At 59.0% G+C, this 26,522-nt stretch overlaps 11 protein-coding genes across 11 annotated transcripts; 5 read left to right on the forward strand and 6 right to left on the reverse strand.

Moving 5' to 3' along the window:
• Positions 1-164: 164 nt before the first annotated feature.
• Positions 165-614, forward strand: PSEUBRA_001326 (uncharacterized protein; the record flags this gene model as incomplete). The annotated part of the gene is made up of 2 exons (XM_016434576.1): positions 165-167; positions 249-614. The coding sequence occupies 2 exons, from the start codon at positions 165-167 to the stop codon at positions 612-614; spliced, it is 369 nt and encodes a 122-aa protein (XP_016293987.1).
• A 96-nt stretch (positions 615-710) lies between these two features.
• PSEUBRA_001327 (tRNA methyltransferase, Trm1) lies at positions 711-2,855 on the reverse strand (the record flags this gene model as incomplete). The annotated part of the gene is made up of 1 exon (XM_059464615.1): positions 711-2,855. The coding sequence occupies one exon, from the start codon at positions 2,853-2,855 to the stop codon at positions 711-713; it is 2,145 nt and encodes a 714-aa protein (XP_059320857.1).
• A 376-nt stretch (positions 2,856-3,231) lies between these two features.
• PSEUBRA_001328 (FAD dependent oxidoreductase) lies at positions 3,232-5,058 on the forward strand (the record flags this gene model as incomplete). The annotated part of the gene is made up of 1 exon (XM_016434572.1): positions 3,232-5,058. The coding sequence occupies one exon, from the start codon at positions 3,232-3,234 to the stop codon at positions 5,056-5,058; it is 1,827 nt and encodes a 608-aa protein (XP_016293989.1).
• A 279-nt stretch (positions 5,059-5,337) lies between these two features.
• On the reverse strand, positions 5,338-7,222 carry PSEUBRA_001329 (uncharacterized protein; the record flags this gene model as incomplete). The annotated part of the gene is made up of 2 exons (XM_016434596.1): positions 5,338-6,845; positions 6,985-7,222. The coding sequence occupies 2 exons, from the start codon at positions 7,220-7,222 to the stop codon at positions 5,338-5,340; spliced, it is 1,746 nt and encodes a 581-aa protein (XP_016293990.1).
• A 3,140-nt stretch (positions 7,223-10,362) lies between these two features.
• PSEUBRA_001330 (Cyclin PHO80-like protein) lies at positions 10,363-13,425 on the forward strand (the record flags this gene model as incomplete). The annotated part of the gene is made up of 1 exon (XM_016434575.1): positions 10,363-13,425. One exon carries the CDS (start codon positions 10,363-10,365, stop codon positions 13,423-13,425), a length of 3,063 nt encoding a protein of 1,020 aa, XP_016293991.1.
• A 370-nt stretch (positions 13,426-13,795) lies between these two features.
• On the reverse strand, positions 13,796-15,529 carry PSEUBRA_001331 (uncharacterized protein; the record flags this gene model as incomplete). Its single annotated transcript, XM_016434591.1, has 1 exon — positions 13,796-15,529. One exon carries the CDS (start codon positions 15,527-15,529, stop codon positions 13,796-13,798), a length of 1,734 nt encoding a protein of 577 aa, XP_016293992.1.
• Positions 15,530-15,857: 328 nt separating this feature from the next.
• Positions 15,858-16,712, forward strand: PSEUBRA_001332 (Orotidine 5'-phosphate decarboxylase domain protein; the record flags this gene model as incomplete). The annotated part of the gene is made up of 1 exon (XM_016434608.2): positions 15,858-16,712. The coding sequence occupies one exon, from the start codon at positions 15,858-15,860 to the stop codon at positions 16,710-16,712; it is 855 nt and encodes a 284-aa protein (XP_016293993.2).
• Positions 16,713-17,178: 466 nt separating this feature from the next.
• Positions 17,179-18,720, forward strand: PSEUBRA_001333 (HhH-GPD domain protein; the record flags this gene model as incomplete). Its single annotated transcript, XM_059464616.1, has 1 exon — positions 17,179-18,720. One exon carries the CDS (start codon positions 17,179-17,181, stop codon positions 18,718-18,720), a length of 1,542 nt encoding a protein of 513 aa, XP_059321142.1.
• A 32-nt stretch (positions 18,721-18,752) lies between these two features.
• Positions 18,753-21,992, reverse strand: PSEUBRA_001334 (Translation elongation factor EFTu/EF1A, domain 2; the record flags this gene model as incomplete). Its single annotated transcript, XM_016434603.1, has 3 exons — positions 18,753-20,365; positions 20,482-21,498; positions 21,698-21,992. 3 exons carry the CDS (start codon positions 21,990-21,992, stop codon positions 18,753-18,755), a joined length of 2,925 nt encoding a protein of 974 aa, XP_016293994.1.
• Positions 21,993-22,351: 359 nt separating this feature from the next.
• PSEUBRA_001335 (uncharacterized protein) lies at positions 22,352-22,871 on the reverse strand (the record flags this gene model as incomplete). Its single annotated transcript, XM_016434607.1, has 2 exons — positions 22,352-22,701; positions 22,775-22,871. The coding sequence occupies 2 exons, from the start codon at positions 22,869-22,871 to the stop codon at positions 22,352-22,354; spliced, it is 447 nt and encodes a 148-aa protein (XP_016293995.1).
• A 336-nt stretch (positions 22,872-23,207) lies between these two features.
• PSEUBRA_001336 (Kinesin, motor domain protein) lies at positions 23,208-26,096 on the reverse strand (the record flags this gene model as incomplete). Its single annotated transcript, XM_016434604.1, has 1 exon — positions 23,208-26,096. One exon carries the CDS (start codon positions 26,094-26,096, stop codon positions 23,208-23,210), a length of 2,889 nt encoding a protein of 962 aa, XP_016293996.1.
• Positions 26,097-26,522: the final 426 nt, after the last annotated feature.

Below are 26,522 nucleotides of genomic sequence, written 5' to 3' on the forward strand. Positions count from 1 at the left end.
ATCATCATTCGGTCATCACCATCCTCTTCACCTTCCAAGGATCGACAAACCCTTCCTAGCCTCTACGATCGCAAAGAGCACTCGTATCTCCGCCTCAAAAGAGCATCCATACACACCTCAGGAAACCTCCTAACGCAGCACAACCTCACAACCTCGACGCCAAAATGGTAAGTCGATCACCTCTCCTTTCCAACGCTACCATCATCTCGCTCGACTCACTGACATTCCTTCTTCCCACCCGAAAATAGGATTTTTGCTTCTTTCTCCCCGTCATCTTCGGCTGTCCGACCAAGATCAAGCAGGAGGGTGACGGCAGTGCTCGCGTCTGTCCGCGATGCCAAAACGCCCAAGTCGTCCAAGCCAAAGCTCGCACCTGGTTCGAACTCTGCTGGATTCCCCTGATTCCGATGAAGTCGAAACACATCTACTACTGCAACATCTGCCAGTGGCAGGCTGCGCAGGATGGCGGCTTCCAGCCCCAGGTGGCAGGAGGTGGATTCGGCGGTCATCAGGGTCATCAACAGCCGCAGCAGTATGGATATGGTCCGCCGCAGGGTGGTCAGGGTGGTTATGGTCCGCCGCAGGGATACGGTTACCCACCACCGAAGCACTGAACCCCAGACGAAGGAGTGTAAATATGCAGATGACTTTTGCGTTGACATTCTGTGTGTGCGATGTGCAAGGATGAAAAGTGCGAATGGATCGAGATCTCAAGAGGAAGCCAGATCGTCGGGTCGCAAGTTCCTCTTCTTCCTACCTTTATGTCCCTTGGCCGCAGTCCCCGGTCCCCAATTGGCCTGCGGATTGCTCTGGTACCGCACGATCTTCTCTCCCTTCCCCAACACCTCTTGCACCTCTTTCCGCTTCACGTCGTCAAAATCGTACTCCCTCGTCGGTTCCTTGGCCAGCAGTACGCGCGCAAAGTCCTTCTCCTTCATATTCTCCATCTTGACCGGCTGAACGGTCTTGACCCAGTAGCGGAGGATGTCGAAGATCTGCCCCCTTGTGGCAGTCGTCTTCAGCGATCCTGCTGACGCATGTGACCGACTCACCTTGTGGCCTGCCGACAGCAAGGCGGAGACCATCTTATCGAGCGGGGGCGAGACGCAGTGGAACAACCCACTCGCCTTAGGCGGGGTGAAGTAGAACAGCCCTTCACTGCCCAATTCTTGAGCGGCGAGGCTGACCATGCCGTGAATGCGTGCGCTTGTATGGAACGCCCCTGGGTTCTCCTCCAAATTCGCCAATACCGATTGGCAGAACTCGCCATCGTGCAGGTCACCCAACCACATCGGCCCACCCAAATGCATCCGATTGCCGCACTCACCACACCTCTCCCCCACCGGCGGACCCTGCGCCGAATGATACCTGTGATTCACATTCTCCTGTCCCGTCTTACCCGTGCTCCTCGCCTCCGTAGTCCGCCCGAACCGCTGCACATGAAAGTCCTGACAGTGCGTACATACGTACACAGTCCCCGTCGTCGACGCAACGTTCTTCACCTCCACAGGTCCCGTCCACACCCGCACAAACGTGCGCAGGTAAAAATCGATCGACAAACTCAGCATCGGCTGGATGTACCGACCGTACCTCGCGGCGGACGTGGCGATCGTGTGCAGCACCAGTCGCAGGGCGACTTCGTGCGAAAACTCGGCTTTGACCGACACACCGCCGTATTGGGAGAAGCACTTTTCAGGGTAGTTGTGACCGGCGAGGACGGCAAGGTCGGTGCAGGTGACGCAGAGGAGACCGCCGTCCGAGACGGATTGCACGCCGCCGTCGATGAAGGGGGCTGCGGAACCGTACGGGTCCAGATCGACCACGTCGAAGCGTTGGGAGGGATCGCGATGAGTGTACATGAGCGTGATGGCGTCGCCGGCGTTGAGACGCACTTTGCAGTCGGGGTGGATGGCGGCGGATGCGGCGGCGTCGGCTGCTGGTGTCGCTGCAGGCTGTCCAGATGCTAAGAGATGTTGGTTTGCTAGTGTTGCTGCGGTGCGCGAACGCGCTTCGTCCTCCCTCTCGGCAAGCGCATCCTCGTCCATAGCCTCCTCTGTGACTGCCTCGCTGCTACTCGCCTGGTCAACCTCGGACACGATCCACTCGTCGATCGGACGGTCTGGTGGGAAGTTGAGCGCGACATTGCGCTTCATCATCTCCACCGCGGTCGGCGACAGGTCGTTGGCCAACACCCATCGCAGCAAAGGGATCTCCTTGGCGTATCGAATACTCCGCAGACCTGTCGCACTGAGTGCCTCGAGCAGGGTGAATCTGTAGCTGCGGTATGCGTCCTCTGCAGACGGCACGACTGCTGCGCTCGATGAGGCTCCCTGCGTGGCTTCAGCTTCCGTGGCCTCGGCCATGGCAGTGCCGGTCGCGTTGCCGTTCTCGTCGATCCTCGACTTCTTTGCGTCTGGTTTCTGTGCTTCTGCTGCAGCCCCTTCTGCGCTGGTCGACCCGTTGACATCCTTGCGCTTTCCTTTGCCTTTTCCAGCAGACGTCGTCTTTCGCTGTGAAGCACGAACGAAGCGCGCCTTCTTCTCGGCATCGAGCCTCTCGCTCCACGTGCGGATAGCAAGCGTCGACAGATCGCGGTTGAACTCCTGGACGGGGTTGAGAAACGCTGCTTCCGCCGAGGGCATCACGATGGTGGCCGAGTTTTCGCGAAAGGCAGACTCGTGATCGGCGAGTGTGATGCCGGAGGCTCGTGCTCGCTCTGGGGCGAGGAGGATGGGTGTCGGTGCCATGCTGCTGAACTTCCTCGTCGAGGTGCTGAGTCGTTGAAGTGGGTTGGGAAGGAGCGACCTGACGTTGGGGTCAAGGAGGATCGCTCGAGCTCGACGAGCGACTGCCATGCACTGCTGTTCGGCGGTGACGCTCCGATTTGTCCCTCGAGCGAGTGTCTTGCTGTGCGTGTCTGTGATGTCGTCAAGAAGATCAACCTTGAAAAGACGTTGAACCCTGGCCAAATTTTCCCCTCTCGACCAAAAAAAAGGGCGAGAAGAAACCTCGTCCGCAACCCGAGGTTTCAGCTTTGCTGACCGTTTCACGTCCCGCCAGAAGACCGATTGGGAGGGTGCATGTTCGGTATGCGCGGCTGACGAGATTTCAGGGTTCTGTTGTGTTTGCCGCGACAGCTGACGGCTATCGATGTCCGCTTCGCACCTTCGCATCCTTTCCTTTCCCCCCACCTCTCGCCATCCCTCCGTCCTCAGGAAGACCTCTCGCGCCATGGCAGAAGTCACCACTTCGGCCTCGAAGCCGTCGCTATCGCGCCTCAGCTCCACCTCCTCCACGCCGGTCAAGCTTCGCACCAAGAAGGTCATCATCATTGGCGCGGGCGCCGGCGGCACCGCTCTCGCCGCGCGTCTCGGTCGTCGCGGCTACACCGTCACCGTTCTCGAAAAGAACACCTTCGGTGGTGGTCGTTGCTCTCTCATCCACCACGACGGTCATCGTTGGGACCAAGGCCCATCGCTCTACCTCATGCCCGAGATCTTCGAGTCCTGCTTTCGCGATCTCGGCGAGGACATCCGTTCGCACATCCGCTTGCACCAATGCAACCCCGCCTACCGAATCCATTTCGCGGATGGCGAAAAGATGCTCCTGTCGAGCAACTTGAGTCAGATGGGCGAGACGTTGAATTTCTTCGAAAAGCGAGCGGGGAACAAGGCCGACCCCCTGACCAACTTCCTCACATTCCTAAAAGAGGCGGGGGAGAACTACGAGGAGTCGATCACACACGTCTTGACCAAAGACTGGAGTGCTTGGTGGGCGTTTTTTCGACCGGAGCTCTTTCCGATGCTGTGGAAGACCAAAGGGTTGCGCATCTACACGACGCTGTACGACCGCACGACCAAGTACTTCAAGTCGCGGCATGTGAGGAGGGCGCTGACGTTTTCGGCCATGTACATGGGCATGAGCCCGTTTGATGCGCCGGCGACGTACAGTCTGTTGCAGTATGCAGAGTACGCAAAGGGAATCTGGTACCCTATTGGAGGATTCTACAAGGTCGTAGAGGCCATGGAGACCATTGCGCGGGACAAGTTCGGTGTGGATTTCCGCTACGATACCACTGTCAAACGGATCATTGTCGACGAGCGAAAGGGTACCACCTCTGGAGTGGAGCTCGCGTCAGGGGAAGTATTGGAAGCAGACGTGGTGGTGAGCAACGCCGACCTCGTATGGACGTACAACAACCTCCTACCTCCGTCGTCATACGCACACAAGCTGAGGGGCAAAGACCAAACGTGCTCCTCCATCTCGTTCTACTGGTCCCTCTCTTCGATCGTCGAAGAGTTGGGTGGACACAACATCTTCCTTGCCGACGCATATCAAGAATCGTTCGACGAGATCTTTCGCGATGGGGATACACCCACGGAGCCGTCGTTCTACGTCAACGTCCCCTCGCGCCTCGACCCGTCCGCTGCACCACCAGGCAAGGACACGCTAGTGATCCTCGTCCCCTGTGGACCCATCTCCATTCCCGAAAAACCCTGCGCAGATCCATCCAAAGGCGCACGCACGCGCGAGCAGTTTGCATCCACCATCACCCGCGCCCGACGACAGGTCATCGAAACGCTCTCCAAACGACTCAACCGACCCGATTTTGAGTCGCTCATATCCCACGAGATCGTCAACGACCCCTTCGACTGGGAGGACAAATTCAACCTTTTCCGGGGTTCCATCCTCGGTCTGTCCCACACCATCCCCCAGGTGCTCTGGTTCCGACCGTCGATCCAACATGCCAAGTACAACAACTTGTTTTTTGTAGGGGCGAGTACGCAACCCGGGACGGGCGTGCCGGTTGTCGTAGCGGGCAGTGGGGTCGTGGCCGAGAGGGTGAGTGCGTTTTTGGAGGGAAGGGAGAAGGGCTGGTTGAGCTGGGAAGCTATTCGGGGGAGCATCTTTTTGGCCGGGTTGGCGATGGTCGGCGTGATGGCGGCCGGGTTTGCCGCTGGGTTTGTCGTGCTAGGGCTGGTCATTGCGGTGGGCGTGCACGTGTTGGGCGTCGCGGATGTGCCTGGGTTGGTCCGAGGGAAGGTCATGCCCGAGTAGAATGGCGATACCAACGATTGCTCATAGATGCAATTGCAATGCAACCCTTTCCACTCATCGTTCATTCACGCACACCTTGAGCACAGCGAAGAATACGAGGCAGTAGGATTACATCTGAATACACACTTTTCTAGCCTTCTAGAAGCCAGGTTCGACGCCAGCCACGCCGGATCCGCCTCGAGGCACGGTATCAAATCATAAAGTCAAAGTTCTCGGATCGAAAGCGGTCATAAAATCATAGTCCATGGGTATGCCTCGGCTTGTGGCCCAAGCGCTTGCTTAGTTCTGCCTATACGTCGCGGCAGGCGGAGCATCCTTATGGTTATGCGCCGGCCTCCTGCTCGGCCCACCCCTGCTGCTCTCATCGCTAACATCTGGCTCAGCATTGGTCAGATGCAATCTCCTGGGCTGCTCGTCCATCTCCTCGAGCGCGTCTTGTGCATCGACATACGCAGGAGGGGCGTTGGCGTTGTATGCGCCATTCTCCGCCACAGGGCTGCCGAGGTTGCTCGACGGCCTCCTGCTCTGCCTCCTCGGCGAGGTAGCATTGTACGAGTTCTGGCGACTTCTCGAAGTATTGCCGCGGAGGGCGGCACCGGCTGCTTCGCGTGCACGCGCATCGCGCACCTCGGGAGGGTCAAAGTGGCTGTAGTCCGGACCGGGCGAGCGGGTCTGGGCGGGTGCAGCACGAGCAGCACGAGCCGCCGCAGCAACGTTGGCTTCCGAAGGCGAGACCATGAATTGAGCCTGAGGACCCGCACCGGCGCCCATGCCAGCAAGGTTCTGACCAACTCCAGCGACCGAGTAAGGACCGTGGGTGTCTTGCCAGCCCATCATGGGCAGCGTCCAGGGAGCAGGCGCCAGCTCGCTCGACATGGTGTTGGGCGACATCTGCGCAGTATTGTAGCCATCGTTCGAGGTGTTGTACGACCCGTGGCCATGGGAAGAGCGTCGGTTGGTTTCCCTGCCTGGACTGGTGTTGTTATAGAGATACGAAGTGGCACCACCAGCCGCAGCACCAGCAGCGAGAGCAGTAGCACCGTTGCGCGCAGGACGCTCCTGCATGTCGGGGTAGCCGTTGCCAGCATAGCCATTGTAAGCGTCGTAGTCCTGGTAGTTGTTGGCGGCTGTGTTGTTGTAAGCTGTGCCGTGAGCTTGGGACGAGCCGTTATAGCCGTACCTCTCCGGGTCATCGTCGTTGGCGAACTGGGCAGGAAGGGTCGCACTGGTCTGGTCGCGACGCTTGCGGCTCCTGCGAGAGTCGGCAGCCGCAGCACCAGCCAAAGCACCCATGCCAGCAGCCGCGCCTCCAACACCAGCAGCGGTATGTGAAGCACCGACGTGGTCATTCTGGGGAGAGAAGCTAGGCCAGGCACCATCGCTGTGACTGTAATCGCCGGCGCCGCCCTTACGCGAATTGCGTCTCTTGGCAAAGACGCAGAGGGCGATCAAGAGGGCGAGCAGCAAAAGACCGCCTACGACGCCACCTACAATCCCGCCAATGAGACCGCCATTGGAGCTGGAGCGATTGGCGTCGGCTCGATTGGGAGAGGAAGTGGTGGTGACCACGGGGGTAACAACGGTGGTGACGACGACTTGAGAGGTGCTCGTACCCGAGACAGAGAGGGACGTGGAGACAAGTGTGGTGGGCGAGGAGGTGGTGATGATGATGGAGGAAGTGGAAGAGGTGGAAGTCGAGGTGGGCGTGCTCGAAGTCGTGGAAGAGGTAGTAGTGGAAGTGGTGGTGGGTGCAGCAGCTGTTGGTGTAGGCAGGCCATTTGAGGTAGCTATGGAGGTCAGTATCGCGCATTGAAGAAGCAAGAGAGAAAGAGAGATTTGGGAAGCAAGAAATCAGAGTGTGCACCACAATACCAGCATACAGCTGTCTCCTGCTCGAGGTGCGGTATGGGAAGCGGTGAGACTTACATGTGGTAGCAGTGGTTCGACGAGTAGTGGCAGTGGTAGTGGGCGCGACCCTGGTAGTTGTGGTTCTTCCCGACGCGGTGGAGACGATGGAATCGGTGTTGTCAGCGCCGCCGAAGAGGTCAGAGGTGAAGCTATCAAAGGCGTCCTGGGTGGTGGTGGTCGCGCCCGCCCCGCCGCCGGGCCCTTGCCGTTCCCACAGTGCGGGAGCACGGGGCATCATAGAGGGTTGTAGGAGCATATTGGATTTGCGAACGCCCGAGATGGATGGGCTTAGATGCCTTGAACGATGTTAGATGGTGGGAGGTGCGTCGAGGAGGATGGATGGCGATGGTTGAGAATCAAGCGGGATCTTTGGGCAGGGCCATCCACGCAGGAACCCAATCTAGTGAAAAGGCGGGGGAAGGCGCACATTGGTTCTGTTTGCTATAGCTGATACTGCTGTTACTGCACCCTCTCTCTCTCTCTCTGTCCCTCTCTTGTCAGGCTTGGCGGCGATCCTGGAATCTAATGCAGGAGCTTGAACCCTTTCCGCCCTCGAAACAAGGCTGCGATCTGCGACCTGCAAAGAGAATCAAGAAAATCTTTTTTAGGCAGGAAATCCACTGCACAAGCAGCGTTGAAAGCGCAGTTTGCCGTCATCTTGCGCTGCCCTGTCTCGCCACGAGCCCACCAGATAGAACCCCCTTTTTGGCCATTCTTTCCCCTTTCACAGTGGTTCGCTCTCTTGCGACGATTCGATGATTTCCGTTGAACACAGCCAAGAAGCCAAAAGCGCTCCCGTGTTCCGTGTTGGAGGCTGACTCTGAGATAGAGAGAGACAGAGATAGGATGGATGGCTCTCGCAACTCCGGAGACGGCCACTGATGACAGCCTAGGCTAACCTGGCTTGGCTTGGCAACGTGGTGAGCGCATCCGCAGGCGAGGAAAAGCGCAGCAAGCCGATTCCACCCAATTCAACCGGAGCGAGAAATGGGCTTGGCTCTCTTGGCTCCAACTGGGGTGAAAAATTCAACGCCCGTTCCGCCAGCTCGGTGCATTTTGTTCCTCACAGAACCCTGCAGCAGTTGATGAGCTTTCTACAGGGTCGTTCTCCAGAGCCCTTTTGAGATGTTACCCCACACCTCCATCTCGGGGGGCATACAGCAGGGAGCAAGCCAACTCTTGACGTTCTCATTTGGAAGAGCACTCGAAATGACACTGCACGATGTGCACTCACTGTGGCTTGGATCCGATTCGGCTGGCTGACCCACATCTGCCGCAGTCGGTTGAGCGATGCGAGAGGCCAAGAGGTTCTTCGAGGTCGCTTCCCACTCGTGACTGGGCGCGCGCTTCCATTCAAAACCCAACTCACTGCGGGCCGATGGCTTGCCGAGATTTCCTTCAGTTCGGCAGGCGATACAGTCACCACCCCGAACTTGCTCCTCTGCAAGCTCAGCGCACCACAAGAGGCTACGCCGGTCTGTGTCAAGCTTGCCAGCTTCGATTCAACACAACCTAGCAATTTCACCATCGAGCCACCGTCTGAGTCTGAATGCTCACCCAGCGCGATCTCTGCCCGCTCTGGATTCCATGAGCAGCCGTAAAACCGCACAACTCGATAGTCGCTTGCCTCGATCAAGCTCATTACTCATATCCTCAGTCCATTGCGCTCTGTCATGAAGGAGAGCAGTCGATGAAGCCCAAAGCGAGCATTCTCGCCGTCTTGTCAGAAGGTCGCTGTGATACCGCCGTCTCAGGGGCTGATGGCAGGCTGCAGCTGTAGCGCCGCATAGCGGTGCATTGAGAGGGCCAAGCGGAATTTGTACTGCTCGATCCGACCTCTTCATCTTTGAAATACGGGACAAGCAAGCCGGCTTCGGTTTGAATACATTTTACCCGGAAGGAAATCGTCGAGCACTGAAATCACCAATTCAAAGTCCAAGTTCGAATTCGAAATAAGTTAAGCAAGAAAATCTCAAACGTTGGTTCCGTTTGAAAAACGACTGAGCATCCTCTGCCTTGCTCAGCTCTGCCTGCGCCTCGCTGCAAATTCGATCCCGCACAAAGCATCGAACCCATCACGGGATGGCATCATTTTTCCCAACTGGCTCAGCGCGGTGCCTTGCCCAACCTGAAATTTCCGCTTCTCAGTTGCAAGTCGAGACAGCTGACTGACTTCGCAGGCTGACTCGCAGGCATGTGTGTGGGTGTGTTAACTTTCTGGCACAGCACAGCGCACTCGAAACTGCGGGCAAATGCTGACAGACGTCCCTGCCGCTGCTGCTGCGATTTTAGGGTTCTGGTTCAGCCCAACTTGCGCGACACTCTGTCGACTGCGGCTCAGAACCTCAAATCTGCAGCCCTGACCTGCTACACCTTTCCTACCTTCTCGTCACCATCCACCCCTCTTCTCGTCACCACCCTTCCTTTCTTCTTTGCTTGGTTCCTCTTCAAGTGTTGGGCATTCGTTCGCGGCGGGACTTTTCTCCCTCTCCTGAGCAGGCTCATCCGCTCTCTTTCGCTAACCACTGCTCCTGTTCGTCACACGAATTGGCAGCTCTGTGTCCGCGTAGAGAAGAAGAAGACAAAGAAGACGGCTTCTCGACCAGTCCAAAGCGCAGCATCGTCAACAGACCTTGCTGGCTTTCCTGTCGTTTCGTCGATCGAAGCTCACGTCGCATCTGCGGTAGTCCGACTCGGCCAGCTTGGACCCTACTAGCACCGCTGCCCAACCACGGTGCATCTCAGTCGACGCAGTCTCTACGGCCTCAACTTTGGTTGATCCCGACATTGCGGCCTGGCCTCACTCGGATCACTCGTCCGTCCTTGACCTGGCATTCTCGATCGAAGCTCGTAGCTGACGTAGCTCACGCGTTCGCTGTCCGCTACCACCAAGCCAGCGGCCAGCTCTCCTTCGCTGCCGACGTCGCTAGCCGCATCTTTGCCGCGCATCCATCCGGCTCTCCATCAGGCTCGACCCTTCCGTAACGACTCTTCATATGCCCGTCTTCTTCGCATCTAGGTGATCTTTCGACCTATCACCTCGGGCTCTGCTCAGGGACGCCTTCATTGTGCTGCTCTCTCGACTTTGTCCTCTCCTGTCTTCCCATCGCTCGTCATTCGACACGTTGGTACTCCACACATCCCGCAGCCAACCTTTTCCGACATCATCCAGAGTGCAATCGCGCCTCGGTCATCCATTTGGCTCTTCCTTCCCGCATAGTCAAGCTTTGGTCCGCTTGCCTTTCGTTCGTATTCGGTCGCCGTTCACAACTCAGCTTCGAGTTCCCCCTTTGGTAAGGCACGAGTGCACTTCAGCACCTCAGGCCTTGCAAAGATCCAAAAGCGTCCACTTCGGTCCCTCGACTGTCGTGCTCGCACCTCCTGCCCTCGTTCAACATGTCCTTCTTCCACGATGGGCAGCCCTCTACGGGCGATTATGCCATCAACTCCTACCCTGCCCATGAACAGCCGTCTCACTTCGCTGCGTTCCCACCAGCCGGAGCTCCTGTGTATCCCTTCGTGGATCCAACGACTCAATCGCAGATGTACGGCCGCCCATCCTACACCGACATGGCGCCTGCGTCCATGGGTGGCGGCATGGAGCACCCCGTCTGGCAAGCGCCTCAGGCTCCCAGGCTCACCGCAGCTGCTGCGCGAGCTGGCCGACAGCCCATGATGGGCTACGCCGCTGCTGGATATGCTCCCGCACACGGTGCCAACCCTTGGTATGCCCCGTATCAACAGCCGCGAACCCATCAGCAACTCGAGCACCAGCTTTTGGTGCAACATCATCTTGCCAAGGTGCAAGAGAGGCAGAATGGTGCCTACCCGTACCAGCCTGCCTATGGCCCTGGTCCCGTCGCGTATCCTCAGCAGCAGCAGCCTGCTCAGTCGCGCTCTCAACATCACTACCACCACCCTCAACATGCCTATCAAGCCGCCCCTGCCGCTAGCCAGAATGGCTACAGCGACAGGCAGCACCGCTATCACGACAACTGGGCATCGGCAAGCTCTCAACGCGAAGAGCGTGTTCCAAATGCGTCTCACGATTGGTCAGGCTGGCATCAAGGCTCGACTACCCATCGAGGCTCGGTTGGCTACCTTCCTCAGCCCGACCACACGTACTCGAGGGATCTTGCGCACGTCTCCCACCGCCACTCGGAAGACGCCGCTTCTCACGGCTCGGCAGCTTGGGGACTGCCCAGCCATGCCAGAGCTTCTCAAGCGCACGCCTGGAATCAGCCGCAGCATTACACTCAGCAGGCCTACGCCAACGATCGCCGCTCGCAGTCGGACTACCGCGATGTAGCTGCTTCGCATCGCTCACGCCACGATCACCATGACGAGCGTGCCCAGTTCACAAGATCGCAAGAGCGCTTGCACGATTATGCTGAGCATTCACAGCGACATGGTCACAGCCAGATGCGTTCTGGTCACCCCGACGCCTGGCGCCAACACGCTGAAGAGGCCCAAGCTCACTCCGAGGCGACGCACTGGCAAGCGCAGGTGGAGGAGCCTCGCGGCATGCAGACGGACACCGCTGCCCCTGTCGTCGACGAGCGCGAGCGTGAATCTGTCGATGAGGCTGCGGACCAAGCTCCTGCTCCCGCGCCGTGCTCGCCTGGCTCCCTCGAGAAGTCTGCTTTGCCCATTGCAGCGATTGGTGCTCAGCTCATCTGGAACGCGTGCGCCGCCCTCTTCGATCCCGAGCTCCTCATCGAAGCCCACGAGACGGCGGACGAGGCCATGGAGGAGGACTGCGACGATGCCATGTCACCCGCTGCGGCATCGATGCCCTCTTCCTCCTCCACGCCATCGCTCAACACGCCCGACATTTCGCCCTGGGCCTCCACCGTGCTCGATCGTGCTGCGGTCGATTCGGCGAGTTCCGGCGACTGGAACGCCTTCCGATCGCCCTTCGGTCCTGAGCGATTGCCGCAGATGCGTCCACAAGCCCACTCTTTCACCTTTGGCAGCGACCACACATCTTCGCAGCACGATCTGCATCGCATGGCCGTCGGTGCCGAGCGAGCTCGATCTGCGATGACGCGAGACGTCTCGCCGAGCAAACGATCTCGCGAGGGCTCTGGTGACTCTGCGACCGCCGCAGGCCACAGCTCTGGCGCGAGCACAGCGAGCAGCTCCGAGCCAGGCACACCCGCCTCGCTGGCCCACAACAGCCCAGCGCTCAGCTCGACCGTGTCCGCACACTCTGTCGAGACAGCGCGCAGTCCTCTGCGTGCTGGCCTGGGTATGTCGCTGGATGGCTCGCGATCCGAGTCTGCGATTCGCCCTCGACGCAGCTCTTCCAAGGTCTCGCCCAAGCTGCCGTCGTCCAAGTGGTCTGGACGAATCCGCGACAATGTGCTCGCGGTTCTCCGTCTCGTCTCGCCCGAGTGGCGCTGGAGCAACAACGACCACCTCTTCGTTTCGCTTAGCGAGACGCTGCCCACCGCCACCGCCAAAGCGAGTCACAGTCCCAACCAGGGCCGATCCGGCGGTCGAGACTCTGTCACGAGCATTGTCACCTCGTACGCCAACGAGCCTAGTCCAGCCTTCAGGAGGTTTGTCCACCAGGTGCTCGCTCAGACTTTGCTTTCGCCTCCGGCGTTCCTCCTCGGCATTCTCAACGCGCTTCGGCTGCTTGTCATGTCGCAGCTGCCCGACGGATCGATCGACCCTGTTGTGCTCGAGCTGTTCGCTCAGCCCACATCTGCTGCGCCGTTCAAGCTGTTCACCCTCGGCATGATGATCGCCAACAAGCACCTCGACGACAACACGTTCCTCAACAAGACCTGGAACGAGGTCACGGGCATCCCGCTCGCCGAGCTCAACCAGACCGAGGCTTGGTTCTTGAAGAAGTGCAACTACGAAGTCACTGTCCCCGACGAGACGTGGATCGGCTTCCTGAACCGCCTGCAGTCGTGGGAGGCGAAGCGTTCCAGTCGTGGTATGCACCGCGATCAGGACTCCTCCAAGCGACTGCTGCTCGTCCTCGACGAGGCCCTCAGCCACTTTGACGCGATCCCAGCTTTCCAGCTGGACGGTGATGCGATGCACGGGAATACTCGCTCCGAAGCGACGTCACCCATGGACATGTGGAGCAAGTCGTATCATCGCGCTAGCCCACTGGCCATGATGGACGACGAACAGCACTGCCGCTCGGCACCTGCCGTCGCCACGCTGCTCTCCCACGAGTCGAACGCAGGCCCGCAAAGGTCAGGTCATGCGTCGCGAGCGAGTCTTGCGATCGACAACCCGTCGGCGACACTGCTGCGCACTGGCTCCGACTTTGTCACGGCCAACGGCTCGTTCAAGGACATCAGCCCGCTGAGCGAATCTGGCAAGAGCCAGAGCGGCAACATGTCCGGTCCACTGATGCCTTCGGCGCTGCTGAATGGTCCACGTGGGTTGTTCCACCACAGCAGCATGTTCGGACCTCTGGCGACGTCGGGCTGATCGGAACCGGCCGGCGTCACCTTGGTTCCGACGATCGCACCCGGCTCGCGATTCGCCTTCATACCCCTTTCTTTCCCTTGTAGATACATTTGGCTTCCACTTTGTCTCCTTTGCGGGCTGCCCTGTCGGCAGCACCCTTCTCGCGCTGCTCTGCCCCATCACACAAGCATACCAAAAAATCTGCATACATCAGACTACTGCCCATCGATTCTTCTCAGTTCTTCGTCATCTTCCTCATGGCGCGATCCGGCGCCACTCGCTTCAACCGCACCCCAATCTCAGTTTCATGGTCACGTTTCGCTCTAGAAACGTCTCACATCCTTTTGCACTTTGTGTGACTGTCTGCCATTTCTTTTCTGTGAGACAAGCATCAGTTCTTGTTCTGGGCGGCGCTGACGAGGGAATCGAGGTTATCGAGCATCTTTCTTGTCGAGTCGTGACCTGTCGATTGTCTCTTACCCGGCTGGAGCTGACCTGGTTGGCGACCGACCTTTCTCTGTTTCTGCAGTTCGTTTTTCCTCGCCGTCCCAGCATACAGCGCATTGAGTGCGCCCAATCCGGTCCTCTTCGGCTCGACGCCACCCAAGGCGCGCCTCACCGGTCGAGTCGGATCCTTGACCACCTCGCCGACATAACTCGCACTACCGATCGGTGCGATTTTCCCCACAGGCAAACCCTGCGCATCCTGCTTAACCAGTTCGAGGTTGGACCGGAGGTACCCGAGATCGTTGCGCGGGGCAAGCATGTCTTTGTGCATCCCCGAGGCGAGGGTAAGTGCCGAAGAGCGGTAGGCGTCTACGATGCGGAAGAGTGCACTTCCCCGCGTGGGTTCTTGACGACTCCAATCGATTGTAGGGGGTGCATTGGATCGCAACGGCGCATGGAGGTAGGAGACGTGTCCACCAAGAAGGACAGACCGTCCATCGGCAATCAGCAGCGACTTGCGCACGTTCCGATCGGAGCGGGAGGAGACTTCGTGCACCACTCGACCAGGCAACGGTTCGGCGAGCAGGGAGGTGTAGATCGGATCGGGTTGGGAGAATTGCAATCCGGCATGCGGGTGAAGTGTCGATGGTTGGGAGGATCCGGGTAGCTGATCGCTCGACGAGGCTGTCGTGAGTCGAATTGCGCGCTCTTCTAGCATCCGGAAGGCATCGCGCGTCGCATCCACATCTCGACTCTGCTCGAGCATGTCCAACTCGCCCTGGGAGAGCTTCTGCAGCTCCGCTTCCGGGTTGACTTCCGGCAGCTTCTTCGGAGCCTCACCGCGACGTTCGGCGTCCTCGTTAGCACGCACCGCTGCGGCATACGCCTTCTCCTGTCGCTTGCGGATCAACCCCAGCAACCGTCCTCGCTCTTTGGATCGGAAGAACGTACGCCAGTTCTTGCGACCAGAACGAATTCGTTCGACGAACCGATCGAATTGACGCTCGTCCAGCGCGTTGTAGTTGGTCATCATGCGCGGGCGGGTGGTGAATTTGTCTGCGTCGAACCCGAAGGCTCGACTCGTCGATTGGTCGCCCATAAAGTCGAGACTTTTGTACGTGGGATCGGCGGCACCGCGAGCGGCGTGATGGCGTTGCAGCGCGCGCCAACGATTGTTGTACACCCTCGCATCGCGATCGGCGGGAGTCTCGTTCGGGCTCGCTTTGATCGGCCCGGGGATGTCGGTCGGGAAGTATCGCTCCGTTGACTTGAGGAAGGTTGTAGAGGGTCGAGGACCATGCGAACCAGGTTCGGTGTACGTATGACCCCCGGATTCGGGTCGGGTGATGTGAAGTTTGGTGTCCGCTTCCGCAAAGCGTTTGACAAAGAGCGTTTCTTTCTCGCGCTCCTTCCAGGAGGTCTGGCCCTCGGGCGTGTCGAGCGAGGTGACTTCCACGAAGCGGAGAGCGCCGGGGTAGGCAGCGGAGCCGGAAGAGGAGCCGAAGATCGAGGTCGAGGAAGAGGGGAGAGCACGCTTCATGCCCCATTCCCCGCGAGCGGCGTAGGCGGGTGGAGAGGTGTACACCTGCGGGATGGAGGGGTCGAAGGAGGAGATGCGCGCATTGCGGAGGAGTTTGGAGAGCTGAGTGGGGGCCGAGGCGGCCTGGTTGGCTGCCATGGCGATAATTGTGAGCTGGACAGAAGGATGTCCAGTTGATGCTGCTGTGCGGGTGCAGAGATGAAGGTGATGGTCTCGACGACGATGCGATGATGCTGATGGCATGGCCTTTTTTCTTCCAAAGCTACCCAGGCGAGGCTCTGAGCCCATTTTCTTCCGCTTCACGTGAGCGGTGCGCAGTGACATTTTCTTTCCGTGCGATAAGAATTTTTCTTGCGAGTGTCACATTTTAGAGGTTCGCAATCATGAACACGCGACAAAGCTCTCGACCACCTCACCTTCCCTCTGTCGATCATCATCATCGGCCCTCAACATCACCGTCACAGCCATGTCGAGCATCACCCTCTCCACGTACGCCGAACGCGCGGCGCGTCAACCCAACCCGGCCGCCCGCGCACTCCTCGAATGCATGGCGCGCAAACAGACCAACCTCTCCGTCTCGGTCGACGTCACCTCCAAACAGGACCTCCTCGACGTCTGCGATGCCGTCGGACCCAACGTCTGCCTCGTCAAGACGCACATCGACATCGTGTCCGACTTTGACCACGATCTCGTCGCCCAGCTCACGGCGCTGAGCGAGAAGCACGACTTCTTGATCTTTGAAGACCGCAAGTTTGCGGATATCGGCAACACGGTTTCGCTGCAGTACTCGGCGGGCGTGCACAAGATCGCGTCGTGGTCGCACATTACGAATGCACATCTGGTGCCTGGGCCAAGTGTCGTGGAGGGCCTGGCGAAGGTCGGGATGCCATTGGGGAGGGGACTGCTGTTGTTGGCAGAGATGAGCTCCAAGGGAGCCCTGACCAAGGGAGATTACACGAAGGCGTGTGTGGAGGAGGCAAAGAAGGATACGACCAACTTTGTTTGTGGATTTATCGCGATGAGCAGGGTGGACGAGGTGGATGGGCCGAATACCGAGAGGGATTTGTTGATCTTGACCCCGGGCGTGGGGTTGGACGTCAAGGGGGATGCGTTGGGTCAGCAGTACCGCACACCGGATCAGGTGATTAATGAGAGTGGATGCGATGTCATCATCGTGGGAAGGGGAATCTATGGACCGCTGATGACTGAGGAGGGCAAGAAGGACAAGAAGGCGGCCTTCGAGAAGGTCAGGGAGCAGGGCGAGAGGTATAAGAAGGCTGGGTGGGAGGCCTACTTGGCTCGTATCGGTCAGAAGGAGTAGAATATGAAGCACAATGCAATGGATGTCATCTTGGTACATTCCCTCTGCGTGCTGCGTCTTGAGAGCATCTTACGAGGATGACCCCCTCGGCGTTGTGCCAGAGCAAGCCGCCGGCGACAGAAAGCGCTTTGCAGCTGAAAAAAGAAAGCTGGAATTGTGGGCAGAGTCTCGCCCCGCACTCTACGCGGCTGCAGCTCGTGTCTGGAAAATTGGGCAGGCTAACAGCTGGTCTGAGCTTGGACCCTTGAGAAGAAACGTTGGTGGCGAATCAGGTCGTTCCTCCCCCGCACTTCTTCTTCTTCTTCTCTCGACCCACCACCATCCAACTTGCGCTCACAGTGACCACTCCCAGGCTTCGATTGGCACCATCATTCGCATCTTTTCTCAACCCATCTCGCGCGCTGTCGCCTTCGGCACCATGTCGGCCCGCTCGTCGTCCCGGCGAAAGCTCTTCGCACCTACGCCAATGGCACCTTCTACAATCGCTGCGGTCACCAAGGTCACGGCCAACGGCACGCACACTGACGGCAGCACTACCGGTGTTGAGGCAGATGCAGCGCTAGCAGCGGCCATCTCGGCCTCGGATGCACGTCAATCCTACTCGCTCCGTCGACGTGCGCCATCTGCATCCACCTCTACTGCTACCACCCCAACGAAAGCGACGCAGAAGCGAACCATGCGAACGTCGACTAAGCGTTCTCGCGCCCCTTCCGCCTCGACAGCCTCGGAAGCAGACTCAGATTCCGCGGCGGCATCCGACTTTTCCGACCCGGACACGGCCTCGGACGCCGACAGCGACGTCTTCACCGCCAGTCCCTCGCGCAAGTCGTCTCGATCCAAAACCGCTTCTACCTCTACCACACCCAAACGACCACGCAAGACCACCGCCGACGGCACAATCTCCACGCCCAAGCGGGCCAAATCCTCCTCTGCCTCACCCAAGAAACCCGCCGTCTCACCCTTCGACATCTCCCCGCGAAAAACCGTCAAGAAGCCAATCAAAGTCAACCTCGAACCGCACGAGGCGCATCCGGCGCCGGCGCACTGGGAGACGGTCTACTCGCTGCTCGCCCGACAGCGCACCAAGATCGTTGCGCCGGTGGACACGATGGGGTGCGAAGAGAACGGGCGGGAGGACCGACGTGCGGATTCAGATCGTGCACCGGAGACGGTCGAGGAGGCGGGCAAGAGGGAGAGACTGGCCACACTGGTCTCGTTGATGCTATCCAGTCAGACCAAGGATCCGGTCACCGCAGAGGCGGTGTACAATCTTCAGCGGACGTTGCCGAACGGCTTGTGTCTGCAAAGCCTGCTGGAGGCGGACGACGAGATGATTTCGGGCTGTATCGCTAAGGTTGGGTTTTGGAGGCGGAAGACCGGGTATCTCAAGTCTGCAGCACGGATATTGACGGACGACTTTGACGGTGATGTACCGCGGACGGTCGATGAGCTATGCAGCTTGCCCGGCGTAGGACCCAAGATGGCCTTCCTGGCGTTGAGCAGTATGGGCATCCAAATCGGCATTGGCGTCGACACGCACGTGCATCGGCTCACCAATCGGCTCGGGTGGCACACGACAAAGACCCCGGAGGAGACGCGGTTGAACCTTCAATCCTGGCTCCCGCACGAATTGCACGGCAAGATTAACCGGTTGCTCGTAGGATTCGGACAGGTCATCTGTGTACCCGTGGGACCGAGGTGCGATCTGTGCAGTGTAGGTGCCGCAGGGCTGTGCCCGAGTAAAAGGGAGGTCGACCAGAAGAGCGTCGAGAAGAGGGTCAAGGTGGAATTGCTCGATAGCGATGGGGAGATGGAGGTGCAGGATAACTGGGTCAAGGTCAAGCGCGAGGGTGAGGCCAAGGTTAAGGTCGAGGTGGAGCTGGAGGGACCTGAGGGGAGTGGGCGGATGGAGATCGGTGATCTGTTGCAGACCGACGACAAGGGACTGGTGAAGGTTGAACAGGAAGATGTGGATGCGGAACAGGTGGATCGCGCGCTCGAGTGGTAGACTTGCAATGCCATCGGATTTCTTCGTTGCTGTTACGCAGCCGTGTGAGCCTCAACAACGATCCCTGCAGCGACCGTCTCGCCGTTCATACGCATCAACACGCGTGCCATCTCCTTGTTCGTCCTGGCGTCCTCCAACGGAATCCCGCTGCTCTGCCCCGCCATCCCCCCCGCCTTGACCGTCACCCTCACCATCGCCGTGCACCCCTTGGTCAGCACGCGCGGCTTCTTCTTGGCCACTCCCCCGCTCGTCTTGTCCAAAATGCTCACGAGCTCCGTCAGCGTCGCCGCGATGTTGGCGCTGTGATGGAACAACTCGACGCTAGTCCCCGCGACCAGCGGGTAGGTGGGTTCGAACACCAAGATCTGCGCGAGGAACGAGTCGCACAGCGCAATGGGGGCTGAGGGCGCGCAGAGCACCGCGCCGACCGAGACTTGGATCTGGTCGATGCCGCTGAGGTAGACTGTGGCGTTGGCGCCGGCGACCGCCCAGGGGACGGGTTCGCTATCGACCTCGATGGCGCGGACGATGCCCGATTCGTCGCCAGGGACGGGTCGGAGGCGGTCGCCGATCTGTACGATGCCCGAGACTACGCGGCCGGACACGCCGACACCGGAAGCAATGGCCGTTTGACCTTTGAAGACGTTTGTCACCGGCAAACGGAGGGGCGAGTCGAGTTGGCGCGCGGGCGGCTCGAGCGCGTCGAGGATCTCGACGAGCGTGGGTCCGGTGTACCAGGCCGATAGCGCACCGCCTTCCTCGCGCACAGCTAGGTTCTCGCCAACAGACCCGCCGCAGGGGACAAACTTTAGCTTGCCCGCGTCAAACCCGCACGAGGTCAGGAAGGGCTTGACCTTGCTCACGATCTCGTCGTATCGCTCCTGACTGTAGCCCACCGCGTCCAGCTTGTTGACTACGATGACGAGCTGCTGCACGCCCAACGACCTGACGAGCAGCGCGTGCTCTCGCGTCTGGCCGTTGGGTCCGAACCCAGCCTCGAAGGCGCCCTGAATCGAGTCGACGACGAGCAGCGCAGAGTCCGCCTGAGCTGCACCAGAGATCATGTTCGGGATAAAGTCGCGGTGACCGGGAGCGTCAAGCAGCGTGAAAGTGCGGTGCTGCGTCGAGAAGTGGTCCTGCGCAACATCGATGGTGACGCCGCGTTCGCGTTCCTCTTCGGACGAATCGAGGGCCCACGCGTAAGCGAAGCTGCCCTTGCCGATCTTCTGAGAGGCTCGTTCGTTGCTCGAGTATTCGCGTTGAGACAGAGAGCCTAGCTCGAGGAGCATGCGGCCCATCAGCGTCGACTTGCCGGCGTCGACGTGGCCTACGACGACCAAGCTGAGCTCGGCCTTGCCATCCTTCTCGCGCTTGCGGTATTCGTCGATGATGCGTTCGTGCGCAATGCCCATCGGCGTCGAGACCGCGCTGGGTGCAGCCGATCCTGCGGAAGAGGCGGCCCTGCTGCCACCCCCATGCATGTCGAGCGCTTCGATCTCATTTCTGAGCTGGCTGACCGTCGTTCCTCCTGGTTTCGTCGCAGCCGCTTTGGCAGCTTGGCCGACTGCTGCTTTTCTGTGTAGTGGCGTCGAGGTGCCCGATGCCGGAGCGGACGCATTTGCTGAGGCTGCTGCTTTCTTTGCGGCTGTCAGGCGATTCCATGGATCAGATGCAGATGCGAAAGAGAAAGTGTGATGAGGATGCGATCAGTATCAGGGCTGTTGCTGGCAGACAGCGGGCGCAGACTCCATCACTTGACACCTAGGCGGGTGCCCTGTCGCGCTTCCATCACAACATCGTCCGGGCTCGGGCCAGCAAATGCTTTTTTGACCGTCTCGAGTCCAGGCTCAGATTCAAGGCTTGAGCCCTGGACGTAGAGAGCAAACGGCGAGCCTCCAGGCACTTGTCTGAGACGCGACAGTGGTGCAACCAGCTGATCAGCTTCATCCTTGGACGGGCCAGCTATCGCGCTGGTGGAAACCAATGCGGTCCCTGAGCGTGTTGCAGCGGTGGGCACAGCTGTTGGTCCTGGAGCGGGGTCGGCGGTCGGGAAGAGGGACGAGATGGGCAGGTCGGAACCGTAGCAGGTCTGTGGGCGGGAACGAGCTTCCTCCTCTGCTGCTTCTGCCGCTGCTGCCTCCTTGGCCTCTGGCGTAGCTGCTTGGCGCTGTTGCTTGTTCGCAAGCATGCGCTGCTGCAACTTGGAGAGAGGCTTGGTTGCAGCGTCTGAAGTTGCAGCAGCCGAGGTGCTTGGTTCCTGCGGAGGAACGGCGGCGGGCTTCGATGAGGAGGCAACAGCTCCGCTCCGTGCAGCAGCCAAGGCAGCCAGCTTACTGGTGCGAGCAGGTGACGCTGCAGAGGCAGAATCAGCAGCGGATGCGGCAGGTGTCGAAGCGCTTGCTGGAGTCGATGGGGGCGCCGGGGACGCTGGTCGCGATCGATTCTGCGCATTGGGAGGAGGGTTCTCTGCTGGACGCTTCGCACTGGATCGAGCCGCGAGCGCCGAGAGCTTCGACGTTGGCTTGAAGGGCGCTGCAGAGCTCGAGGAAGCTGATGCGCCTTGGGGCCCTCGTACGAAGTCTGGCGCTAGGCCAGCGAGGTTGCGCTTCGCCATGCCAGCCCGACCACCCGTTGCCAGCCCGCGAAGCCCTTGTGCCCTACCTCGCGACATGCCTCTTCCGCCTCTGATCTCGGCACGGCGATCTCTTTGCAGCGACAGCTCTTTGAAAGCTTCTATCGTCGGTCCTTCGTCGTCGTCCAACTGCATGTCGCCGCTCTCTGTGACGGGTGCGGTAGCGGAAAGCGTTTCGGACAGATGTTCAGAGTCTGGTCGCGCTCTTGGCCCGAACGCCTGCAGCACTGGTCCCTGCCCGGCCCGTCCCGTATCCGCGATCAGAAGTCACCTGCCCAAGGAGTCGAACAAAACACTGAATGTGGAAAGGGGCCGCAGCAAGCCAGGCTGAAGTCAGTAACTCACCTTGTTTTTGACGATCCTTTTCTGCTTTGGCTTCTCTCCTGCTCTTTTCCTCGACGAGCTGTGTGACTGCGGAGTCGACGTCGAAGTAAGCATCCCACAGGATGTCCTTGACTTCGCGCTCGGTGAAGCCGTTGGAGCCTATTGGGCCAAGCACGTCGAGTGTTTGAGCGTAGGCTTCCGCCATGGCATCGTTGTCCTCGGGCGAGAGATTATCGTAAGGGTCTTCATCGTAGTAGTCGTCTTCCGCGAGCTCCTCGTCTAGGTCGAGATTGCGAACAGCGCGATGTCTTGACATGGTTGCCGGCTGTTTGTCTTGGTGGTGCAGAGTCAAGTCGAAAGAGGCACAGCAGGGAGGTACTGATGTTCGCTGCTTCTGCTGCTTTGTGACGTCTTTGCTGTTGGCTCGTTCGCTCGCACTTTTTGCTCCACCTGCCTGCCTTCGTGTGATTGCTCAGCTCGCAGTTGGATTTCCATCGCACAGTACAGAGTTTTTTTGCCGATGTAACACTGTCGATTTTTCGGCTCATCAGCAGCTCAACATCATCAGCCTGCGGACGATCAATGTATGCCTGATCGGGGACTCCTCAGCTTATGTTGCCCGGACGATATGACTGCTGATACAAAGTCTTCATAGTTTCCATGCCAGTATGAGGATTACTTTGCTTCCGGCAAGAACGTCTCCAACACGGCAGCCTCCTTCTCCTCCTGCTCGGCCAGGTCCTCTCTTGGCGGCTTGGCGGCTCTGAACTGCTTGGCCGTGTCCTGTCTGCGCTTGATCGCTTTTGTGATGAGCTTAGAGACCTTGGATACCTGGTTGCCCTTCTGCTTTGCCGAGTACTGGTGTTCCGAGACGATCGAGCGGAGGACGGTGGAAGTGAGCGAGTCTTTCGCCTTCATAGCTTCCTTGATGCCATATTTGACCTTCGCCAACAGCAGCGCTTCGGGATCTTCGTTGCTCGCCGGTGCTTCTGTTGATGAAAAGCGTGGCCAAGCTGGTTGATTTGCTGTGCAAAAGGGGAACAGAGGTTGATGTCAGTGAGTTTGCTCGTGACAGTACGAACTCATCTCGGAACTTACATGGCGCTGGGCTCGATCGCAGGCTCGTCGCCTCGAAAGAGCGCGGCAGCTGCGCTCGCAGTGCATAGTTGTTACGGAGGGCCTGTCGTAGCAGCATCTTGGGTCTTAATCGTTGAAGCAAGGCGGTTGGTGGGAAGGACGATATCGGTACCACCATGGACCAAGCACTTTCTTCCTCCACTCCGCAATTTGCCGAGCTTTTTTTTGCCACTTTTTTCCGCCACCTTTTTCGTGCCTTTTGGCTTGAACCCTTCTGCCGGACCCATGGCATCGAAAACTCTGAGCCGCGGAAAAAGGCTGCAGACCAACCTCGACACCTCTTCTACATGTGGCAGGTGTCGACCTCATGCCACCTCATCTCAGCCCCCGGTTGTTCGACAGATACGTCGCTGGTGACGGGGTATGAATATTGAGTGAATGTGCCGATGTCTATCTACTTGGAGGAGAAGAACCAGCTCGATCGAGCCTTGGGCGAGTTGGTGTCATTCGGACCTGGTGCTCCACCGAAGACAGCCTGCCTCGCCGCAACCGAGCCCGGCTGCGGTCCTGCTGTCGGGCCACCGCCGCGCAGAGGCTTGGCGATGCGACCGAAACCCAGCGGGCCAGCCGCAACATTGCCACCGGAGGGCACGCGCATCGAGTTGGCTTGATGCAAGCGCTCCTTGACCGCCTGCAGCTGGTCCTCGAACTTGCGGTTCTGCAACATGAGCTTCTCCTGGCTGTCCATGAGGTGCTGCTCCAGCGCCTGGATGCGCTCGTTCCTCGCCAACAGCTTTCTCTCGGCAATCGAGACCTCCTTCTTGAGACTGCTGTTCTGCTCCACCAGCTGCTTCTGCACGTTGGTTAGCTGCTCCAGGTTGCGCTCGAGGAATGCCATCTTCTTCTGCTGCGCCTTGGAGTTGCTGTTGCGCACCACGTTGTTGTACTGTTCGCGCGACTCGTCGAGCGAGATCTCGAGCTCCACGACCTTCTCGCAGCGGTTCTGCAGGTCGCGCATCAGCGACTTCTTCATCGTGTCAAACTCGGACAGTTGCGATGCCATGGTCTTGCGCACCCGCTCCAGGTCGCGTGCCGACTCGGCCAGGTTGCGTCCGCCCTCGACCCCGGCAGTGGTGACGGCAAAGGCGCGCTTGAGTTCCTCGTTGGTGCTCTTCAGCGTGTCGTTGTTCGAGGTCAGCACAGCGATCTCCTTGGCCTTGAACTCCATCTGCCGCTTAAGATCGTTGATCTCGCTCGTCTGAGCATCGCGCTTGGACGCATACTGCGACTCGAGCTTGTTCTTGAGATCCTCGATGGTGACGTCGACATTGACGTGGTTGGCCTCTTCGGCCTTGATCGACTTGTCGAGCAGCTCTTCGTACTCGGCTTCGAGCGACGCGAAACGGCTCTCGATCTCTTGGCGTCTCTGGTGCAGCAGCTCGCTCTCTTCGTGAGCTTGACGAACTCGCTCCGTCTGCTCGCGCAACAGGCTCTGCGACTCGAGGAGTTGTTCGCGGAGGGTAGACAGGTCATCGGCCGAGAGCGCTCCGGAGCCATCGCTGCCAGCATTCTCGAGCTTGCTGAGCGTCTCGCGGATCTGCTCTTCCTTTTCGGAGACGATACCCTGGTTGAAGTCGGCCATCATCTTGGCCATGCGCTCCGCCTTCTTGCGCTCCTTGCCTTCTTGTGATGGGTCTTTGACCGTCTTCGCAGTGTCGGCGAGCGACTTGCGCAGCTCCTCGAGCTCCGCCGACAGGTCTTTGTTCTGCTCCTTGAGGATGTCGAGCGTGATGGTGGCGTCCTTGTGCTCGTACGTGACGCGCTCGAGCTGAAGCTTGATCTCGTTGATCTCGGACGTCATGCTCTTGTTGTCCCTGGACAGTGTCGCCTCTTGCTCGCGGTAGAAGCCCAACTCCTGGGTGGCCTCACGCAGTGCACTCTCTGCTGACTTGAGGACGACTTCCTTCTCGGCGATCTGGTCGCTGAGCTCGTTCTCCCTGCGCAGGAACTCGTCCCGCTCGTCCTTATCGATCGCAGTGGCCGACGGCGTCTCTGGTCGGGAGGCAAGGTCGCGCAAATTCTCCACGGCTGGCGTGATGGGTCTCGATTGACTTGGTGTCGGCGTCAGAGCCGGCGAAGGCAGTGGTGCGCCTTGGCCCACGACCACCTTGGAGGCATCGGCCCACTCGGACTCGGGCACCTTGCCGCCCGAGCGCCATGTCTTGAGCTCCGCCTCAAGATTGGCAATGTATTGCTGATATCGCTCGTTGTCGGCTTTGGCTTTCTTGAGCAGTGCCTTGAGCTCGGCCGGAGACAACTCGGCATTGACTCGTGCCTTGTTCTTGATGCTCTTGGCACGTACACCGAATCGCAGGGTGGAGAGCGTCTCGTCGGCATTGTAGACACATGGAGAAGCGTTGACAATGAGCGTGGTTCGCGAGTTGCCTCCAAGCGACTCTTGCAAGATACGAGTGAGCTTGGAGTCACGATAGGGAATGTGAGATGACTTGCCGTCGGTGAGCGCATTGATGACCATGCCCAACGCCGACAGACTCTTGTTGATCTTTTTGGCTTCCTCGAGCGTCTGACCGCTTGCGCCGGTCTTGCCGACCTTTTCGGAACCTGCCAGATCCACAAGGTAAAGGTTGCCCGTCTTGGCGCTGCCGGTCTCCGTGTTGCGCTGCTGAATTGTTATGAGGAAGATGGAATGCGAACGTGATGACTCGGCGTTCATGTTGGTGGAGGAGACGGCGCGGGCAAGCCCACCCTGACGCATGATCTCGTACACATCGGCCTGACCTCCGACGTAAAAGTCTGAGAGGCCCTTGACGTAGACACCTCGGTTCTTCTCTTCGTGGATCTGCAGGTTGTCGTTCTGTGGGGCGAGCAGGTCGCGAATCTTCTCCATGTAGATTTCTAGGTAAGAGACCTTGACGAGGTATTCGAGATGCGGCGGACTGGCCATGATGTTTTCGAAGATCTGTTCGGTGATGCGTGGGACGATACCTTTGAGGTTGTCGTTGTCGATGTCGGCTCCCATCATGGTAAAGGTCTTACCGGAACCGGTCTGACCGTAGGCAAAGATGGTCCCGTTGTAGCCGTTGAGAACGTCGTCGACGGTCTCTTTGAGGCCGAACTCGAAGACGTCGCGCTGCGCAGTGTTCATTGGGAAGACACGATCGAAGACGAAGCCGCCTGCCTCAGGACCGGAGGTGGACACGCCGCGGGTCATCTTGACGAGGGATCCGTCATCGCTAAAGTCGACGACGATGTCGCTGCCCTCCCGCTGCTCAATGGCATTGGGAGGACGGAAACGACAGACGACCTTGATGTTATTTGACATGGTGGGCGAGCGTTGGTGTGGTCAGACAACAAAGCCTGAGGAGGAAGGCGCAGAGTGAGCGATCAACATGCACCTCAACCGGCAGGACGCGGGGTTGGGATCACCGCTGTGTGCCCTTTCGTGAGCTCTTGATGGCACACTGAATGATACCAGGCTGCTCGAGTCGGTATAGAGCGAGGAGATGTGCGGGAGAGACAACGATGGGGGTGCGAAGTGAGGTCCGATGGTGTCAGATATCGATCTTGGCCAGTCCAAAGGGAAAAGTAACAGAAATGCAGCAGACTGAGTGTGTGTTGGTCTACGGCGGCGGTGGTGCGCGTCCCGTGCATGTGTTGGCTCAGATGAAAGGAGAGCTTAGCCAGTCAGCCAGCCAGCGACCAAGCCTCAAGCGAAAGCCATATTTTTTGGCGAATGTAGAAGAGGGTC

The sequence above is a fragment of the Kalmanozyma brasiliensis genome (genome assembly GCF_000497045.1).
Source record: "Kalmanozyma brasiliensis GHG001 unplaced genomic scaffold PSEUBRA_SCAF13, whole genome shotgun sequence".
Classification (NCBI taxonomy): Eukaryota; Fungi; Basidiomycota; class Ustilaginomycetes; order Ustilaginales; genus Kalmanozyma; species Kalmanozyma brasiliensis.